This window comes from Sarcophilus harrisii, chromosome 2 (assembly GCF_902635505.1).
Source record: "Sarcophilus harrisii chromosome 2, mSarHar1.11, whole genome shotgun sequence".
In the NCBI taxonomy this organism is placed as follows: Eukaryota; Metazoa; Chordata; class Mammalia; order Dasyuromorphia; family Dasyuridae; genus Sarcophilus; species Sarcophilus harrisii.
This window is the reverse complement of record NC_045427.1, coordinates 9,287,982-9,309,128: the sequence shown is the minus strand read 5'-3', so window position 1 is coordinate 9,309,128 and position 21,147 is coordinate 9,287,982. Positions and strand designations below refer to the sequence as shown.

The 21,147-nt window shown below is 45.8% G+C and overlaps 1 protein-coding gene across 3 annotated transcripts in view; it reads left to right on the top strand.

The window, feature by feature from the left end:
- The first annotated feature begins 1,422 nt into the window (after positions 1-1,422).
- TET3 (tet methylcytosine dioxygenase 3) overlaps positions 1,423-21,147 on the top strand; it is a 126,824-nt gene continuing 107,099 nt past the window's right edge. For 2 of the 3 annotated variants that reach the window (XM_031949630.1, XM_031949628.1), the window contains exons 1-2: positions 1,766-1,895; positions 2,861-3,580. In XM_031949630.1, coding sequence (XP_031805490.1) covers positions 3,269-3,580 — 312 coding nt within the window. In that variant the 5' untranslated portion in view covers positions 1,766-1,895; positions 2,861-3,268. Of the gene's footprint in view, positions 1,661-1,765; positions 1,896-2,860; positions 3,581-21,147 lie in introns of those variants that run through there. The other variant, XM_031949629.1, reaches the window with a different exon arrangement.

Genomic DNA, 21,147 nt, shown 5'->3' with positions numbered 1-21,147 from the left:
AGAGCGGTGTCTGAGGCTTAGGAGGAGTGGTAAAGTGCACCGAGCTGTGGGATCTTGGCCCGCCCGTGTTGGAATCCAGCATCAGAGCTGTGCTCTGGCCATGGGAGGCTCTCTTTGCCTCTTACGGGATCTTTTCCCCTTTAAGAAGGGAAGGCGAGCTTAGTAATCGTATGTTCTCCTTGTGTTTCTTTAGAAAAGTCCAGTTTGAAGAGATCTGACAAAGCGAAGACCTTGCAGGTATTACTCCTGCCCCCTCTCTCTCTCCCCCCTGACCCCCCCTGACAGTTGGTTAGGGTTTATACCTATGATTTTCAGAAAACTCCTGGTCTGCTGCCCAGGGCTGCGGTCACAAGTCTTTCTCTAGATCCTGACTAGAGACTTTTGAGTCCCGTTTGCCAAGCCCGGCCCGGCCGGCTCAGCCGGAGGCAGCTCATCAATCAGATGTGCCCCCCACTGATGATTTTTTTTTTCCAGTCATAACAGCCCAAGACCGGCTCATTGACAGCGTATGGGTCACTAAGCTCAACCGGGTCCCGATCTCAATTTCCATCTCCATTTCCCTAATTGAAGGCAAGGAGAGTTGTTCCTTCGAGGAAACGGGGAGGCCTCTGGGTGTCCCTCGATGAGGAAACTGAGGGCACTCGGCACGCCAGGTTGGGAGAACTTGTCCCAGGGGCTCGGGGCTGGGGTACAGGAGCTGCATCTTGCTCCTGCCTGGGCACTTGCCCTCTTGGGGCCTGGCAGGGACCGAGGCCCGGGCGGGGGAGTCCCCGTCCCCGGGAGGGAGCCTCCGAAAGGACCCGTCCTTTCTTGGGGATGCACCTGCCAACACACACAGGACGGGCAACACGGGGCTGACCTCGCTCTCCGAGTGACCAGCTGGCTGCCAGGCCAAAAGGTCACGGGCAGCAGCAGTGTCAGGAGGATGGACAATGGCCGGGACGGGGAGAGGGGAAGCAGGGTGGGGACTCTCCTCCGTCTTAAGGGCCGAGGAGATGTTGGGGTGAAAGGCAAGCAAAGCAGGTGCACTGCCAGGCCCAGCCCCCATTTCCTCTCTCTTTCCCTTCCCTCCCTTCCCCCCTTTTCCCTCTACCCTCCCCCTCCTCCAAGGAAAGGACCTCCCAACTACAGCTGGCAGAGGGGAGGAGAAAAGGGGGGCGAGGAGGAGGGGGAGCGCGCTGGCCGCTGGGGCCCGGGAGGAGCCGCACGTGTGCGCCGTCCCGGGCGGGGGAGTCCCCGGGAGAGCACGTGCCGCGGCGCGCGGGGGGCGGGGAGTCCCGAGGAAGCTCGAGCCGCCGCCGCCACCGCCGCCGCCGCCTCTGCCCCGTTGCCGCTGCTCCTGCTGCTGCTGCTGCTGCTGCTGCTTTCTCCTCCTCCTCCTCCTCCGCCTCCGCGGCCCCCACCTCCTCCCGCTCCCGCTCCCGCTCCCGCTCCCGCTCCGGCTCCGGGCCCTGGCTGGGGGGGGGGGGGGTGGCTCTAACCCTCGGCGCCGGGGACTCCGGGAGGCGCCAGTAGCGGCGGCAGTGGCTCTGCGGAAACTTTGCCCCCCGGCCGGCCGGCCGGCGCTCTGCCGCCAGCCCAGAGCCCAGCACCCAGCCTCGCCGCCTCCTCCTCCACCCCCCTTTGTGTGCCCCGCCCCGGAGGCGGTGGCGGCGGGCAGGTCGGTGCAGTCGGTCCTCTTCCGGCTCCGGGCTGGGGGAGGGGGGAGGCTCCGAGGCCCTGGAGGGGGGAAGGAAGGAGGGGGACTGGGCTGAGCTGGGCCGGGGGCCGGGAGCCGGGGGAGCGGGCGGGCAAGAAGGCAAGCGGGCAGACCGGCTGCCGCGGGGGAGGGGGCCGGGAAATCGGCCCCAGTCGAGCCTGGGCTCGGGGCACGACCCTGCCCCGGTGCCAGCGGGGTGAGCAGGCGGGCCGGACGAACGAGGGCGGGGGAGGCGGCGGTGGCGGCGGCTGCGGCGTCCTAGCCTAACCTAGCCCGGCTCGGCCAGCCCGGCCCGGCTCGGGGGCGGCGGCGGCCGCTACATTGTTGCACGGGGGCGCTGCGGGAGAGATACAGTACTGTAGCGGAGCCAGGGCGGGGAGGGGAGGGAGGGGAGGAAGAGAAGCAGGAGGGGTGGGGAGCGCCGGGCGGGGGGCGGGGGAAGCCGCCGGGAGCCCGAGCCGCCGCCGAGTTCCCAGAACAAAGGAGCCCGAGCGGCGGCGGTGGCAGCTGCGGCGCGCGGCGGCCGGCCCCTCCAGCCCTCCGCACCCCGCGCACCCGGCCGTCCTCCCCTCACCCCCGCTCCTTGTGCTGCTTCTCGGGGCCGGCCACAAGGCTCCAGGACCGGCGTGTGGGGGGGAGGGGGGCGCCGCTCAGCCACTGGGGCCGGGGCCTAGGAAGGGGGATCCCTACCCCCACCTCTCCCCCGGAGGGAGGGTGAGGGGCAGAAACCCCCTAACCTTTCAGCGCCTGCCAGCTGGAGGAAAACTTTTAATTTTTAACTACTGAGAGACCCTCCCCCCCCCGTGGGGGAGGCCGGCACCCCCACCCACCCCCACCCCCGGAGAATTTCGGGGAAAAAAGGCTGCCGAAGGCTCCTAGGGCCCAACTTCCTTGGAAGTCCCCCACGAGGGGAGGAGCCTTCCTCATCTCCCCCTCCCCACTTTAGAACCGGGCCTTCGGTAAATATCAGTGCCTCCCCCCCCCCCGCTCTCTCCCACCCCCAACTCCCCAGCGCCCCAAGCCAAGGGTACGAGGCTAGTCTAGGTTTGGTCGTGTGCCCCTCCCCCGAAATAGGAAAAAAAAAAGATTTGGGAAAGTTGTCCCTGATCCCAAGGTGATGAGCCTCTCCCCCCACCCCTTCTCTCTCTGTTCCTCTCCCAGGCTGAACCACCTTCGTTCCACTTCATCCTGGTTCCTGGAAGAGAAACCCCACCCCCACTGAGAAGCCCTCCCCTCCCATTACCAGCCAGCAGTCCCCCGTTCCCCACCCAGCCTCCTTACCTGGTGCCCCTGGCACCGCCTCAGGGAGGGTGAAGGACGGCACCTAGGGTCAGAATGCTACCATCCCAGGAGGCTGCTGCTGGTGTCCTTCCCCGCATCCCAGGCCCCGGCGAGTGGGAAAGTGGCCCCCAGCTGTGCCAGACCCCGGTGGGTCATAGGAGGTGAAGAGCAGCCGAGCTTGTAAGGAAGCCTGGTGGACGGCGGCAGCTCAACTCTTTGGCTTCAGGTGTGGAGGCCCTTCCCTGAAGTGTCGGCAGCGGGTCCTATGTCCCCCCCTCTGGCAGTGCTATGAGCCATTTTCAGATGCCAGTTCCCATCCAGCAGGAGCCCCCGGGCCTTCCCAACTTCCCTCAGGGCAAAGTCATGCCGGGGAGCTTCCGAGGGGCCGGGCTCCCCGTCGGGGTGGCAGGGAGCACAGAGCAGCAGCCCGGGGGGTTTGGAGATGGCCGCAAGAAGCGCAAGCGCTGTGGGATGTGTGAGCCCTGTCGGAGACTGGAGAACTGTGGGGCGTGTACCAGTTGCACCAACCGGAGGACCCACCAAATTTGCAAACTTCGCAAGTGTGAGCTGCTGAAGAAGAAAGCCAGCCTGCTCAAGGAGGTAAGCCACCCGGCAGGCAGAGGGAGGGGGTCCCCCTGGCACCGGGATGACCCCCAGCCTGGTGCCATCGGGGTGAGCAGGTGCACCGAAAAGTCCCATCTGGCACGGAGCGAGCGTGGCACTGGAAAGTTCCCGCCTGGCATGGGACTGGGAGGAAGGACCAGGGGATTCCTTGGCAAGGCCCGTGGGCCAACTTTGGGTGGCCCTTTTGGAAGGTGTTGGAGCAGTCACGGGGAGGGTGGCGAGGGGGGGAGGGTCCAGCAGCCATGCAGGGTTAACAATCTGGCAAAAAAAATCTGACACTCCCTGCCCAGCCACTTAATCTTGGACAGCTGTGAGCCATTAGCCTCTTCTTTGATGTTTTTCCTTAATTTGCTTGGAGAGGAGAAGGCAATCGGCTGCCTCGGCTTCTCCTTTCTTGGTGACAAAATGTGAGGTGCTTTTAACCAGTTACGGAGGAGATACCTGTGAAGCGGGCAATGACACAGGTGCAGGGGCCACTGGGAGGGGTGGGATGTCCAGCTTGAGTAGCATGTGGCTTTTTGTTTCTGGAGGTTGGGGGGGGGGGCGCAAGACCTTCAACTGAACTTGAATGGGCATCTAATGCCAATGTCAGGCGAGGGAAAGCAGTGACGGGCACCTAGGTTCTGGGAAAGTCTCCCACGATCCTCCGTCAAGGACGGCAGTCTACTCTGGTTGTCTTTGACAGGCTGTTTGTCTTTATCCCATTCCTCTCTCCATCTCAGAAGTCCTAGATATGGAGCCTTAGGACAGGGAGGGTACAGCAGAAAAATTACTGGACTTGGAAGGGCTGGTTTAAACTCTCAGCTCCGCTCCCAGACATGTGGCCCTTGGTCAAAACGTTTAACTTCCCTGAGGGACGTCAGCCTCTCTAGCTCTGTATCCATGGTCCTCAAACCAGATGGATTTTGAAGTCCTTTTGAGCCCTGAACTATACTTGGATTTGAGGGTGGTTTTTTGGGGGGGAGGTGGAAGGCAGGAAAGGAAGGTTAAGGAAAGAGAATAGAGGGGAAATGAGACCTAAAGAATGGCAGACCATCCGTTTGCTTTTCCATCCTCCTGCCCGGTCCCTTGCACCCAATTCCTATCTGTTGTGAGCGGCTACAGACAGTAGGTTTGGGGGTGGGGGAGAACGAGAGCTTTCAGCAGTAGAAGGGATGGTGCAACGAAGCCCTGACCTGGGGATTCCTTGACAGCTCAAGCATCGGAAGGGGGACTCCGGCCCCTTGGGAGCTATTGGAGTAGACGCGGCTCTGTTAGAGGCTCTTTCCTGTCAGAGAAACTGGGCTGAGGGTAATACCGGAGCTGCCCTCCCCATTACTAATCCCCTCCCCCTCAATGAGAGAACTCTAGAAAGAGGGTCCCCCCCCCCCCTCCTTCTGAGAGCAGGGATGGGCACTGCCATTAGAATTTGATTTTTCTATCTGTTTAACTACAAGGTGAGATTGCATCCCAAGCTTCCAGTCCAGGTTTACAGCAGATGCTCAGGTCACATCGTTCTTTCTAATCCTGGGGCTACAGTTCTATGTTGCCATCTGGAGGAGTTTTGGTTAAAATTTGGCAGCATTTGTGAAAGCACCTACTATGTGTGAGCCCTTGGATCTGGAACTTTAGGATGGAGATATCCCCCAGATTAAGAGGTGGAAGAGACCTGAGGTCCCCCTCAAGTTTATGGATGAGAACACTGAAACCCAGGGAAGTCAAATGTTCTAAGTTCTGAAGCTAGCTGCAGTTCTAGAACTAGTAGAGACTTTAAGTGTTTGAGGCAAATCCCTTCATTTTACATTTTTAAGAACCTGAGGTTCTGAGGAGGTCGAGTGGCTTGACCCTGGAAGATCCCATCTAATTAGTCAATTTTAGAATTTACTGGTTGTAACCCAGTGGTACTTGGGCCTAATTTTCTGAAAATTATTTTTACTTATTTCATTAACTATTTTCCAATTGGCAATCATTTTTTAAAAATTGTGTTCCAAATTTTCTCCCTTCCTCTTAGCCCTCCGCTAACCTTGAGAAGACGAGCAGTTTGATATCCATTATATCTGTAAATCACTCAAAACCTATTTCCGTATTGGCCATATTGCAAAAGAAAACACAAAATAAAGCAATAAAAATAGGGTTTGATAAAAGGTATGCTTCAATTTTCACTTAGGGTTTAATTAGTTTTCTGTCTAGAGGCCGATGGCATTTTTCATCATGGGCCCTTTGAAATTGTCTCGGGTCCTTGTCTTGTTCGCAGTTGATCATTATAAAATGTTGGCTATTACCGTGTACAATGGTTTCTTGGTTCTACTCATTTCACTTTGTATCAGTTCATGTAAGTCTTTCCAGATGTTGTTCTTATAGAACAATTATACCCCGTCACAGTGCATTCAGCCTTTCCCCAGTTGGTGAAAATTTCCTCTATTTCCAATTTCCTGCCATTACAAAAAGAGCTACTCCAAATATTTTTGTTTAAATAGATCCTTTTCACTTTTCCCTCTTTGGGATATAGATCTGTCAGTGGTGTTGCTGGGTCAAAGGGTAGGCACAGTTTTATAGCCCTTTGGGCAAGATGTTCTCCAGAATGGTTAGACTAGGGGAGCTGGCTCTTCTGATTACAGCCAGTGTCCTTTCTACTGGACCATGATCCTTCTGTTACTTGCCTTTGTCTACTTGATCAATCTTCAAAGACAGGACCACCCTTCTTCACTCTTAGAAGCACAGCCTAGCCTTGGGTAAATGATTTAGCCCTGGGAGATCATCTAAATCCACCCCTTGAATCTCAGCAATTGGCCTTACCAGATTTAATTCCTCCTAGCAACCCTCTGCCCAGCCTTAGCCCTCTCCACCACCATTAAGTCAACCGCCATTTATTTATTACATTCCTATTTCTGGGCCCTGAAACCAAGTGGAGGGCCTGACCTTGAGGAGGCTCTACTCTAATTTCAGGCCGATGACCTTCCTTAGAGGCTGCTAATCCAGTTTAATCTGGACAAAATTTCCCTCTCCAACCAACATTAACTGGGAAATGAGCATTCCTCCTTTTCTGGAAGGACTCCATTAAGGGGTAATTCCCCTCTTCCTGGAGCAGTCCAACTTACTTTGTGGATTAGGGTTAGTAGGTGGGGCCCGTTTGCCCTTTTGTCTTGTATCCCCTATACCCACCACGGTGCCTGCACACAGCTGGTGCTGCTTAAATGCTTGTTGAACTTCCAAAAATGTTTTGTTCCAAAGTGAATGAAAACTATACTCCCAATTATCCTGATTTGGGAAGAGTGAATTGGGCCAGATACTCATTTCTCTCCACCCATCTGTGATAAGGGCGCATTCCTTTAAGAAAAGCCAAGAGTGAAACGAGATAGAGGCAATAGGCAAACCCTGTTTGAGGACCAACAGATTTTTCCCTCCTAGGTTAACTTTCTACTAGTCCTCCTATCCCCAACCTGCTCACTGTCCTAATTTCAGTTCTAAATTCTCTCTAACCTTTTCCTTCTAAAATGGAGCTCACAATAATAACCCTTCTTCTTAAGGACTAGCCTGGCCAGAACAGAAGATAGAGGGCCCCCTGGCTTTCTCTTTTCTAGAAAGATAAGCCTTTCCTTAATGCTTTCCTAGAATCTTTCTAACGTTTTTGGCTTTGATGTCCCATGGTTCTGAGACATTTGGGATTCAAATTCTTGACAAGCTGGACATACTTCTGCTTGGTTCTAGTCAAATTTTTGAACTTGAGTGTACAGATTTACATTTATCCCTCTTGAGTTTTGTTAATCCATTCAACCAGTCATTAAGTCTGTGGATTAGCTGTTTCCCCACCCCACTTAAGGTGGGGCAGGCTTTTCTACCATTTCCCTATCACTGATATCATCATTGCATCCACCCTAAGCCATGGACTTATCTTTTCCCCTATGTAGCTGGACTGGAGCCCTTCCTTCTTGTCTGTCCTTAGCTTTCCTTGTCTGCCTTAACTCACTGATATCTGGGTAAGCCTGATGTTCTTGGATGGTCATTAGCATTTATATTCAACTTCTCTTACCATTTTAGTCTCCATTCTTTCTCTTTCCCTTCCTCATCTGAATTGTTCTGGGTTTCTTCAAAATTCCGTTTTGGAGAGCTTTGCATTTCCCCTAGAAATTTCCTCTAGAACTGGAGTTTCAGTTGGATCGGCTTTTACGAGAACGAATCTAAAGCATTTTCTCTCCTCGCCTTTGTGTCTTTGAATTTCCAGCTTCCTTCAAAGCATGGAGCAGAGGCTACCTTGTTCATGAAGCACTTCCTGATTTCTCCTTTCTTCCCCAATCATGCCTCAATGTGCTCTCCTTTTAGAAATCACTTCATGTTTATTCTTTACTTTCTTGTTTCTATAATTCATTCTCCTAAGAATATAAGCTTCGCTCTCTGGGAGAATGAAGAAGATTCATGTCACGCTTGATTTTATCCTCCAAATTAGTATAATACTCCAACATAGCATAACTCAATCGATGTTTATTGAATTTAAATAAATTCAGGAAAGGGGTATATGTGTGCGTATGGGGGGGGGGGGTAAGGAGGGGTTATCCAAGTCAGCAGACCTGAAGAATGGTATCATAGAATGGTAGAGATGGAGGTGACATTGGAGATCATCAGCTCCCCTCCCTCTCATTCTACAGAGGAATCAACTTGGGGTTTAGGGAAGGAAACCAATTTACTTTTGGCAGGAAGCCCAAGGTCATGGTCTCTCTCTTTTACTCCTGGCTTTTCTTTGGGGACTTTCAAAGTGGAAAGCACAACCAGAAAGTGTTGGTAGTTTTGAGGGTACCTAGCTAGCCATGATTCACTGATTAGACCTAGCTAGCTTCGTCCCCTTCCTTAGTCCTGTGTACTCCCATTGAGCTGTTTTGAGGATATCCTTTCCCCTCCTTCCCTTCTCTTCCCTAGCCAAAAATCTCACAGAGAAGAAAAGAGAATTTTAGAGAGGCTAAGGACACACTGGGAACTTCAACTCTGGTTCCTTCACTCTCCAGTCTTGACAGCTCGATGTTGCCTATGTCTAAAATGCTTTCCTCGATTTCATAGGGAGAGATAACTACACATGTGATTCAAGTCTTTTAGAGCCTCTTTAAACACATACACTCCTCTATAGCAGACTATAGACATTTTATTAGTACCTTTTAACCTTAGTCATTTCAAGGTAGTTGGTGGCACAGGGATAGAGCAGTGGGCCTGGATTGGGAAGACCTCAATTCCAACCTGACCCCTGACATTGATTAGATATGTGACCTAGGCAAGTTGTTTAACTGCTGTCAACCTCAATTTCCTCAACTGTAAAATGGGAATAATAGCATCTACCTCCCAGGGCTGTTTTGAGGCTCAAATGAGATAACATCAGCACAGTATTTAACATGGTGTCTTGCACATAATAGATGCTGTTTAAGTGCTTACTCGATTACTTTCTCCATTTCAGTACCCTTCTATGTTGAAGTGATTAAACAAAACACCCAGTACAGTGATCGATTCTGACACTGTATACACTATTCTGTCAGAGTAATCCTCCGCTTCTCTGTCTTGATGGGGAAAGACAGGATATGTTTTACTAGTTCTTCCCTGGGTTTTCCAATTATTCAATGTCCTCCTTCATTTTAGTGATCTTTTCATTTCTATTGTTGTAGTGGGAATAATTAATCTTATTGGATTGACTCCACATTAGTTAATACAAATCTTCACATGTTTCCCTAAAGTTCTTATTCATTTCTTATTCTATTACATTTTTGTACCAGTGGCTTTTAAAAAAAATCCATTTCTGCATCCATAGGCATGTATGACTGACACCAGAAGAAAATAATACCTTTATTTTTACAGCTCTAACACGGAACTGTTCCATCTTCAATCATCTTTGCCAATCTGATAGGAGTTGAAACCTCAACTTAAGTTTTTTATTTTTCTTATTAGTTGTAAATTGAAGCATATATTTGCTCTTTGCAAAACTTCTTTTGAAAATAATTACACCTGGGACAGCTAGATGGCATCGTCCATAGAGCATTAGCCCTGAAGTCAAGAGGACCTGAGTTCAAATCCAGCCTCAAATACTTAATACTTCCTAGCTGTTTGACCCTAGGCTAGTTCGCTAGTTCACTTAACCCCAATTGTCTCGGCAAAGAAATAGAAAGAAAGAAAAAATTACATCCTTTTAACACTTATCTGGTTGAGAATAGCTATTTGTCAGTTGGCTAGATATGTTTGGATATTAAACTTTTCTCCATGCTATTTTTATTGTTAATTCAGTTCCAAATTCTCTCCTCCTCTCCCCTCCATTATTTATTGAGAAAACAAGACATGTAAAATCCATTACCAATAAAAAGTTATGCAAAACAAATTTCCACATTAACCATGTTTCAGAAAACACATACACACATGAAGAGGAAACAGGGAAAAAATGCTTTGATTTGTACTCTGAATCTCTAAATCTCTCTAGGGGGTAGCATTTTTCAGCATCCATCAATAATTTCATCATCACCTTTGGAATTGTGGGTAATTGCACTGATCAGAGTTACCAAGATTTTCGTAGTTGATTGTCTTTACAGTATTGCTATTACTATGTGAACTGTTCTTCTGATTCTACTTGTATCAGTTCATATAAGTCTTCCCACGGTTTTCTGAAATGTCTGTCATCATTTCTTACTGGGAAATGGGTATACCATTTCCCAGCTGATGGGCATTCCCATGTTGTCTGATTCTTTACCACCACAAAAAAAGAACTGCTATAAATATTTTTGTATGTACTTCCCTCTTTAATCTCCTTGGGGCAGGGGTTCTCAAACTTTTTAAATAGGGCCAGTTCACTGTCCCTCAGACTGTTGGAGGGCTGGACTATAGTAAAAACAAAAACTTTTGTTTTGTGGGCCTTTAAATAAAGAAACTTCATAGCCCTGGGTGAGGGGGGATAATTGTCCTCAGCTGCCGCATCTGGCCGTGGGCTATTGTTTGAGGACCCCTGGGGGTATAGAACTAGTAGCAGAATTGCTACCTCACATGACATGCACAGTATAATAGCTTTGGGGACATGGTTCCAAAATGTTCTCCAGAATGGTTAGACCAGTTCACAGTTCCATCAACAGTGAATTAATGTCCCAATTTTTCCACATCCCCTCCAGCATTTATCATTTTCCATTTCTGTCATCTTTGCTAATCTGATGGGTGTGAGATGGGACCTCAGAGTTGTTGAAATTTGCATTTCTCTGGTTTATCAATGCTATTTTTGCAAATATCTTTTCTCTCCTGATGCTATGAAGCCTTCTTGATTGATCTAGTTTTGAAGATGCTTTTCCCTTTCTCTAAACACTCAGATGAGTGACTTGATTCTCACATTGATTTCCTGGGGTCTTCTTGGCTTTCTTGCAAGTGGATTCTTGCATTTTTAAAAGTAGATTTTTACAAATTTGCGAGCTCTTGGAGCACAATGACTCTGTCTTATTTCTCTTTGTGTGTCTCTCAGCACCTAGGACAGGGCTTTGTGTAGAGGGTAGGGAGGCTTAGTCAATTTGCTGAATTCAACTAAAAGTGTGTTTGTATTAAATGGGTTCAGGGGTCCAGGTCAGGGTGAATACAATCCTTAAGCCTGAAAGAACATGCAGAAGTGATTGCAGACTTCACATACACACCATGTATACACACACACACACACAAGACATGCTAAACACATGTATCGACACAGCTCATACATAAGACACACATATGTAAATATGCATATGGGCAAGACAGAGAAATCCAGACCATTGATTCAATGTAGATATGTACAGACACAGATGGACTGGTTTTTCCTTTCCTGCCCAAGTTGGAGGGGCACTAACCATTATTTGAGCCACAAGGGAACTTTGACCTGCTCTTTTTCCTACCGGGGTCAGTTCACTCCTTCTTAGGCAGCCTAATGACTTGCTGTTCTGGGAAGCTCCCCTTTATTGCTTCTGCTCTTAGTGTTGACCCTCACTGGGCTTGACCGTTTGCAGCAACTTAGAACTGAGATTATAGGTCACACTACTGTGCTTGGCTCCTGCTCATTACTTTTCTGCCAACTTTTCCAGAAGGCTAAAGCGAGGCAAATGTAGATAAAAAGGGAAAGGGAGACTGGACACCTGCAGAGGAGTGAGCCTCCGTGTCTCTACTCAACTAGATTATAGAAATGCCACAGTAGATTCAATCAATGTTTATGAAGCACTTATTACATGCAGGCTCTGAAATAAGTTCTATTACATACTCAGGACTTCATAAACACTGATTAATCAGAAGACATTTCAAGGCCTTGAAGTAAGTGAGATAAAGGGAGATTTGTTTTATACCAGAAGCTGTGGGGACCAAAGAATGAGAGCTGAAATTTGAAAGCCTCCTAGAGGGAAGTAGAGGTAGACAAGTTGTATGTGGTCTTTGATGGAATGGGATGCTTGGGATGGAACTAGGACCAATGTGGAGAAGATGCAGAGAACAAACTTTGACTGAATTAAAAGCAAAGCTCACCATTAGTTCTTCCAAAGTAGAATGGACTGCCCCAATTGGGGAAGTATTACCCTCTTCCTTAACTTGATATTTTCTCCTTTCCCCCCCCCCCCCAACATGATATTTGCAAGCCTAGGGTATTTAGCTACTCATAGAAGGGATTTTTCTACAGGTTTAGATTGGATGAGTGGTGGGCTTTTCAACCCCGTGATCCTGGAATTTCTCTGTTTATACTTGTTCCTTTGAGGAGGGAGAATGAAAACAAGGGAACCTAGAAAAGCTCTGCCCAGCAGGAGGTGGCATATGGGCTGAGTTTGAAATCCAGTTGTCTGGATTTTGTCCAATTTTGGGAGGGGAAAGAGTAGAAAGTCAAACTGGAAAGGTAAAGATTGTTGAGGGTTTCAAAAATCTGGAGTTCAGCTCGTTGTTGCTGTTGATCAATCGTATCTAAGAAACCATTGGGGAAAAAAGGTTTTGAATAAAGGAATAGCACTGCCAGGGGCAGATTTGTGGTCTAGGAAGATTTTTTTTAGCCACAGTATTAAAAAACTTGTTTGGAGAAGATAGACGTCAGCTGTTAAATAGAGGAGGCAACAAGTACAAATGAAGGCTTTTTAGAAATGGAGGGAACTTGGCTAATTTGATAACTACTAGGGAAGAAGACAAAGAGGGGAGGCAAGGAATGATCGGAGGGGAATGCCAGGATGCGATGTGTTGGATGTTGGCTTTGGTGAAAAATACTGAATTGGAAGCTGAGACAAAGACGGAGGAGAGATGAAGATGGGGTGGTATGGTAATGGTGAGGGCCTTTAGGTTGAGGGATAGGGGACAGATATACTGAATTGATTGAGGAGTTAAGAAGATGATTTGTGAGTCTATAGAAAAGGACGTGGCATTTATTAGGAGCTGACATGGACTAACTAAAGAAAAATTCTTGTCTAATTGATTTCAATTGTTTCTTTGCCATAGTTACTGGATATATAGATTGGGAATATATACAACAGTCAGAACTACACAATTGGATCTCTTAGAGTATGGAGGAAAGACTTTCATGATTTTCACCATTTTTTTTCCGTTATCAACAATTCTCCCCCTCCTCACTATTCCCCATACTGCAAAAAGGGAAATCCTTATAATAAATAAGCACAATCAAATAAAACCATTCCCATATTGACTGGGTTCAAAAATGTGCCTCGATCTGCATGTTCATCATATCTCAATCATAAGATGGGCAGACTTCTTGAACATCAAGTTTCCTGGAGCAAAGAGCTTAAGATTTTCAAAGTTGTTTTAATTTTGTAGCATAAAATGTTTGGCTCTGCTCACTTTACTCTGCATCAGTCCCTTCAAATCTTCCCATTTTTTCTCTGAAACTGGCATGATATTCCCATAAAAGATTACTGAATCCCAGAATTAGGAAATCAAGCAATCAATTCAACCCTTACCTGAAAAAAAAAATGCCCTTCATGGTAACCTGACAGGTGGATAACCATTGAGCCTTTCTTTGAAGGCCTCTACTGAGGGAGAACTCACTGCCTCCTGAGGCATTTCATTTAACTTTTGAGTACCTTAGGAAGATTGTTTAAATTTTATTTTTTAAACTTTAACACCAAGTAAAATGGCCATTTCTATATACATTATAGAATAGAAAAAGAATGTTGTTCCTGAAACTGCAGGCTATTATATACAGCTGACTTTTATTTTTTTAAGCACATAAGAACGTAAAATTTGAACTTTCAGAGTTACCTCACTTGTACATGCTTTACTTCTTGCATGACATTTGGTTTTTTTTGTTTGTTTGTTTTTTAAGTTAACTAAATATTTCTCCTCCTTCCTGCTTTCCTTTTGCTCCACTCCCTTCACCCCAGGAAAAGGTATAACAAAGCTCTTAGAACAAACATTAATAGTCAAGTGAAACAAGTTCCCATGATGATCATGTGCAAAGAATATGGCTTATTCTGCATCTTGAGTTCACCATTGAGTTCAGGCAGGAGGAGGTGGGCAGTTGGCTTTTTTCTCATTCCTCTAGAATTTGATCAGAGTTTTTTTTTTTAAGTTATTTTTCTTTGTGGTGCTTTTGTGTAAATTGTTCTAGTTCTGCTCGCTTCACTCTGTTTCTGCTCATACGGGTCTTCCCAAGTTGTCTCTAAAACTGTCTATTTCGTCATTTTGTCAATAATATCTTATCATGATGGACAGCTAGTGGGATAGCACTGGACCTGCAGGAAAGTACAGTTCAACTCTGGCTTTAGACACTTTCTAAGTGAGTGAACCCTGGCAAATCACTTAACTTCCTGTGCTTCAGTTTTTTCAACTTTAAATAGGATAATAATAGCACCTACTTTTTCGGGGTCATTGTAAGAATCAAAGTGCTTAGTACAGAGCTTGGCACATAGTAAGCACTATATAAATGCTTATTCCTTCTTCTTCCCTTCCCTAATTTCCCCCTCCTTCCTGCTTTTTGTCTGTCCAACCACCTACCTATCACATCTTGATGCCATACTTTGTTTAGCTCTTTATCACTAGCTGGGCACACCCTTACTGACTGGCTCTTTGCCACATCAAACAGTCACCATGAATATTATATATACACAGGATCTTTTCCTCTCTCTTTAACCTTTTGAGGATATAAGTCTAATAATGGCATTGTCAAGTCAAAGGTTATGTGTGTGTGTGTGTGTGTACACCTAAATATGTTAGTGGGAAAGTTTTTTCTTTTCAATAAGCCTAAAATCCACCATTTTGCAACTTGTTCTCATTGCTCCTGGTTCTTACATGTAAGATAAACAGAACAGGAAGGGTCGCTTTCCCATTTAATAGTCCTTAAGTGACAGGCAGAACTGGGGGTGAGGATGAGTGGCAGCCCCAATTTCAATCTCATGTTCTATTTCCCAGTTTTATCATTTTATGAAAAACTCGAAATCAAGTCAATAGTCCTTGTGAAGACAAATTTTAGATCATTTCCTGAAAATAGATTTGTAATTAAAATTTTTTTTAAGGCAATTTGAGTCGGAGACCCTTCGGCTCGCTGATGATGTAATAGAGTTTAGGGAATTCTCGGCTAAACAAGAATGTCTAAACGGCATGGATTAATGGGTTACTGCCAGTCTGGAGAGAGAGCTCTCCTGGCATGCTTCCAGGTTCTGCCCTTGACCCTGCCCTGATCCACATTTGACTTGGATACAGATCTAAGTGCTATGAGTAGCATATTTCCAGATCATACCAAGTGAGGAGCTGGGTGACGGAAGCAGACTGAGACCGAGGGAGGTGGTCCCCAAAGTCGATAGAAAATTCAACAATGAGTTTTTTGTTTTTGTTTTTACATTGGAAGGGACCTTAAAGCTCATGCTCATATTGGAGATGGGAAAACTGAAATCCTGGAGAAGAGTAGTGACCTTATTTAAGGTCATGGAGGGGAGTCAAACCAGGGCCCATCAATCCCATCTGCTTAGACAGGATAGAGTAATGTAACCAGCTTAAGTGAAGATGGGCTAGGAACTCAATGGACTGCCCCCACAGGACTTCTGTTAATTCCTTGCGATAATCAGAACAAAAGAAGCCCGGCCTGATGACATTCAGAAGGCACGATAATGTTATGGCTCTGGATTTCACAGTGGAAGGGGGGAGGTATGAGGGTAGGGGAAGAGTCATCCATCCTATGACCTCATGACTAGATGTCTAAATCAAGTGAAGAACAACTGAGGTGGTTCCAGAAATGAGAGAAACAGCTGAAGAGAGTGGGGGTTTCCTCTTGCCAGTTATATCATTGCCATCTCCTACTACTTGGAGAATAAGGTGTCTACCCAGCTCCCGGGAAATGACAGCTACACAATACAGTCATTCTGTATAACGTAAAGACAATCATCCTAACAATAGGAGCTGTCCATCATTAAAAGAGTTGAACTTTGGAGGACTCTGCTCTGCCTGTCCTGGACATGCTCTAGCAAGTTGGTGATCCTGGAGTCTGAGTTGGAGGATCCTGGAGTCTGAGTTGGAGGCCACCTCAGTCAACCAGTGTCGTGGTGCAGGGGAAACGGCTCTAGCTTTGGAATCAAGACCAGGGTTTGAATCTTAGACATAAATAGCAGTTTGGCCTTGGGTCGTTGCATTATATGACAGGTAGGACTTTCCACATCAAAATTGCAAATCTAATCTTATTTTTGAATTTAACAAATATTTATTAAGTTCTATTACCTGATTCACTAGATCAAAATAATAATAATAATAATAACTGTGCAAAACAATGAAGTGAGACGATCTCTGCTTTCTGGAGAGAGTGAGAACCCGCCGAGTCACTAAGCATTTATTAAGCACTGTGCTAAGTGCTGGGGATATAAATCAAGGCAAAAGAAAAGTTCGTGCTCTCTAAGATCTCACAGTCACAGCTAACCTCAAAATAGTCACGTACAAACAAGATATAGACAACAAGGCATAGCCTGTATGTATGGGAGACAATCAACAGAGGGAAGGCTAGCATTATAGTGAACTGAGCAAGGCTTCTTGTAGAAGGCGAGAAGTCAGGGAAGGAGACAAGGAGAGAGAGAATATTCCAGGTATGGGGAACAGCCAGTGAAAATGCTTGGAGTTTTCATGTCTTCTTAGAGGTACATTAAGGAAATCACCTCTGGGATCAGGAAGCACCATGTAGGAAGACTGGAAGGGTAGGGGAGGAAGGGGCTAGGATGTAAACAGAATTTTAGATATGCTCCTGGAGGTAATAGGGAGTCTCTGGAGGTTACTGATTTGGAGGCGATGGTTGAGGGGAGGAAGGATGGACTGCACGGAGGTAGAGACGAGTTGGGAAACTAGCCAGAAGGCATAGTCCAGATCCAAAGGGAGGAGTTATGGCAGTATCAGAGGAGTTAAGGGGGAGCATATATGGAAGATGTTGGGAAGGTGGAATCAACAAGACTTGGCAAATATTGGCTAGGGGGTGGGAGAGAAAGAATTGGGAATCAATGTTTCAAGTCAAGCAGGATGGCGGAGCTCTTGCCATGATGGCAAAATTGGGACAAGAGAGGGCTTAGGAGGGGGAAGGTCATGAATTAAGTTTTGGACATGCATTTCTAGGTGTCTTCTAGCCCTTTGGAGATGTGAGCTAGAGATCAAGAGAGGGGTTAAGTGCAGCCGTCAATGGATTATGGCATAGGGCACTGGATTTATGGCTTGGGCACCCCTGTCTACATAATGGCTCTTTGTGGTGAAGTGTTTTTTTTTTTTTTTTTTCTTTTGCTAATTTTTCTATCTTTTCTTTCCAACTTTAGACTCTTAGGGCATAGCTTCTCCACACTTTTGGAAGGGATTGTGTGGACTGGGTTTGGACTCATTTTGTGTTCTCTTAGGCCCTGCTGCTGCTTTCTCTAGGTATTAAATATTATTCCAGGATCTCAGGGACAAGTCAGGGTTAAGGCACGTGAGAGAAAGGAGAGAGAAAAGGCATTTATATAATACCTACTGTGTGACAAGTACTGTGATAAGGGCCTTTTACAAATATTATCTTATTTGATTCTCACAATAACCTGCAAGACAGCAGGATTTCAGACTGAACTGTGAATACAGACATAAGGGAGCAGGACAGTTTTTGGCTTTAAGGAGCCTCTAGTCTAATGAGCTAACATAACCCATACAGGTAGCTAGAATTGGAGGGGAGGAATACCCAAAATCCTGGGCTTAGTGCTCCACTTTTTGTTCTTCATTCCAATGACTTTATTTTTTTAAATCAGCAATTCATTCTTTTCCTGGACCACCATCTTTTCTATTCTCCTTGGGTGGCTATGTGGTAGTTTCATGTATTTTTGTTTGTTTGTGTTTTTAATAGAGAACAGAACTGAGTTCCCTGGTTCTGATCGCTGCTTTAACATTGCTAGGCAACCTTAGACAAAGCACTTCAGTTCTTAGGGCCTCAGTTTGCTTGTCTTTAGAGTGGGGAGGGTATGATCTAATGGTCATTAAGGCTCTATTCCAACAATCTCTGTTTTAAGATCCCTCCCAGATGTGCCATTCTAAAATCCCTTCTTGCTCTTATGTTTTCTATTCTAAGATAGTTCTTTTCCATTCTGACTTTACATTTCTCTGTCCTAAGATCCCTTCTAAGTTTTATGCTCCGAGGTCCTTTCTAGCCAATGTGCTGGCAAATGTTTAACAACCAGCCCACAAAAAAAAGGGCAAAAAACATGCGATTTTTAGGTTTCATCTGCATTATTGATATTTTCTCCATCATTTTCTTAAGTATAGAAATCAGCAAAATATTAAATCCTGCCCTGATTTATAGTATTTGCCAATTTTCTGAAGTGGACATGCTCACGCTGAAATTTAACAATTGGCTCTCTTATAAGCACATGGCCTCATATCAGCACACACTGTATCCCAGATATTTGGTATTTTAATTTATACCCCAGGATTCTTTGTGTTTTTGTCCCTCTTAGCTTTTTTATATTTATTGCTTTAAGGTCTGCCCTACCTTAACATTTTGCGCCCCAATGTCTTTTGAGTTAGGATAATCTCTGACATAAGGACCCTCCCAACTCTGTCCTTCTACAATGACCTAAGGGACAGGCAAGGCTTTAAAAGGTATCTGAAGAGATATGCAGAGTGATGTTTGGGAACCTGAAGAGTCATGATTGCCTTTTGTGCTAAAAAAATCTATCCAATTTGAGATTTCCTTGACTGTTTTTAGAATATTCCTTGTTTTTCATTATGTAATGCCAAAGAAACTGAGCAAGACAAGAGATTAGAGACCAATTCAATAGTTTATTAAATGGAGAGAAATACTGGGACCAATAGATCCATGATTGATCCCAGGGCTAGAGGAGACTATCATCTCAGAGTCTAGAGTATGGGGACCGCGAGCTTTTTTATAGAATAACAAGAACAATGACATAATGGAGGGACCTAGGTGGGGATAACCTGATGGGAGGGAGGTTACTGATATTCTAATGGCATCTAAAATGGATAAACCTTTATCTTGTCAAACATTAAGAAGGATTGTCTATAAAACCTTTATCTCAAACATTAAGAGGGAAAGGTTATAACCTAAGGCAGAATAACTAAATAGGACAATAGGAGAAACTGGGTCACGACATTAAAAGGGAACTTTGGCAGAACAATTACAACTATAGTTTTGCTTCAGATACTGCAAAGCATTGGACCCAGAGATTGGTTAATGGGAATTTGAGTAAGACCCTCTGACTCTGGATTTGAACCCTGGCCCTGGCTATGTGACTTTAGGGAAATCATTTCATTTTTGTGGACCAGAATGTTATGAAAACAGAGTTTTGTGAAATGAGGGAATTGGACTAAATGGCCCCCAAGGTTCCTCCAGCTTTATGTCTGTCATCTTGTGAGAATATTTAGGTTATCTATACTGTATGTTCACTGAAACTTCATGTTCCTCTATGGTCAGATATATGCTGGGCTCCTGTCTTCCATGATGTTGGAGGTAAACTCTTGATTCTAAAGTATCAAGACAATGTGAGAGCTTTGGTCTCTAGAATGGAAGCTGAACCATGCCATTGGCTTCCTGTCTTTTTTTTTTTTTTGTTTTCGCTGAGGCAATGGGGGTTAAGTGACTTGCCCAGGATCATACAGCTAGGAAGTGTTAAGTGTCTGAGGCCAGATTTGAACTCAAGTCCTCCTGATTTCAGGGCTGGTGTTCTATCCACTGCATTATTTAGCCACCCCTTCCTGTCTTTTTTCATAGTAGCGTATTTTTCCAAATACATGTAAAGAGAGTTTACAACATAAATTTTTGTAAAACTTTTGTGTTCCAAATTTTCTTCTCTTTCCCTTAGCTCCTCCCCCCTCTTCAAGATAACAAGCAATCTATTATAGGTTAAACATGCACACTCCCTTTAAACACATTTCCATATTCATCATATTGTTCAAGAAAAACCAGACCAAAAGGGAAAAAAAATGAGAAAGAAGAAACAAATAAGCAAAAAGGTGAAAATACTACGTTTTAATCTGCATTTAGTCTTTATAGTTCTCTTTCTGGATGTGGATGGCATTTTCCATCCCAAGGAATTGCCTTAGATCCCCTCATTGTGTTTTGTTGTTGTTGTTTGTTTTAATTTTTTTAGCTAAGGCAATTAGGGCTTAAGTGACTTGCCCAGAATCACCCAGCTAGGAAGTATTAAGTGTCTGAGACCAGATTTGAATTAAGGTCTTCCTGATTTCAGGGTTTTGCTCTTATCTACTGCACCGCCTAGCTGCCCCAGGATCCCCTCATTGTTAAAAAGAGCCAAACCTGTCACAGTTGATCAACACATAATCTTGTTACTGTGTAGGATGTTACTTCTGGTTCTGCTCACTTCACTCATCATCAGTTCATGTGGGTCTTCCAGTCTTTTCCGAAATCCTCTTACTCATCAGTTCTTCTAGAACAGTACTATTCCATTACTTTCCTGTCCCATAACTTATTCAGCCATTCCCCAGCTCATGGGCATCCATTCAATTTCCAGTTCCTCGCCAACATAAAAAAACATTGACTTCTTGTCTTAATGAATCACCTCGTATGCCTTGTCTTTGTCCCCCGTGTGGCTGCCATTTCTTTTGAGATCTTCAGATGGGACAAAAGAAATGGCTAAGGTTTCAAACCAGATCATTTGAGAGGTAAGACAACGGCTCTTGCTGGTCCTGACTCGATACTCCTCTGGACAATCTGGGGATGTTTGGGGGAAGAAAAGAGAATACACAAGATCTGTTCAGAATATAATGAGGACTGGGTGTTCCTGAAAAAGTATGGGACTTGTCTCCTTAATCACCCTTTAGTCCTCAGGAAGCTCCTTCCTTGACCCTCATCTCAGCTGTCAGACAGTCTATCCTTGGTGCTATTTTATATATATATATATATATATATATATATATATATATATATATATATATTCAATGGCTATTCCCAGTGTGCCTTGACCCGCGAGACAGAGTGTGTGGACCCTGGAAGAAAAGAGATAAGGGCAAGAGAGAGGGGACGTGCAAAATGGAGGCAAGACAAATCCATCTGATCAAGCCTCATTTTAATGGGTGCAATAGTACAGACATATTTGGCAGTAGGAAAGAAGAAGGCAGGGTTGTACAAACACAGTACAGGGTGGGGGTCCTAGACA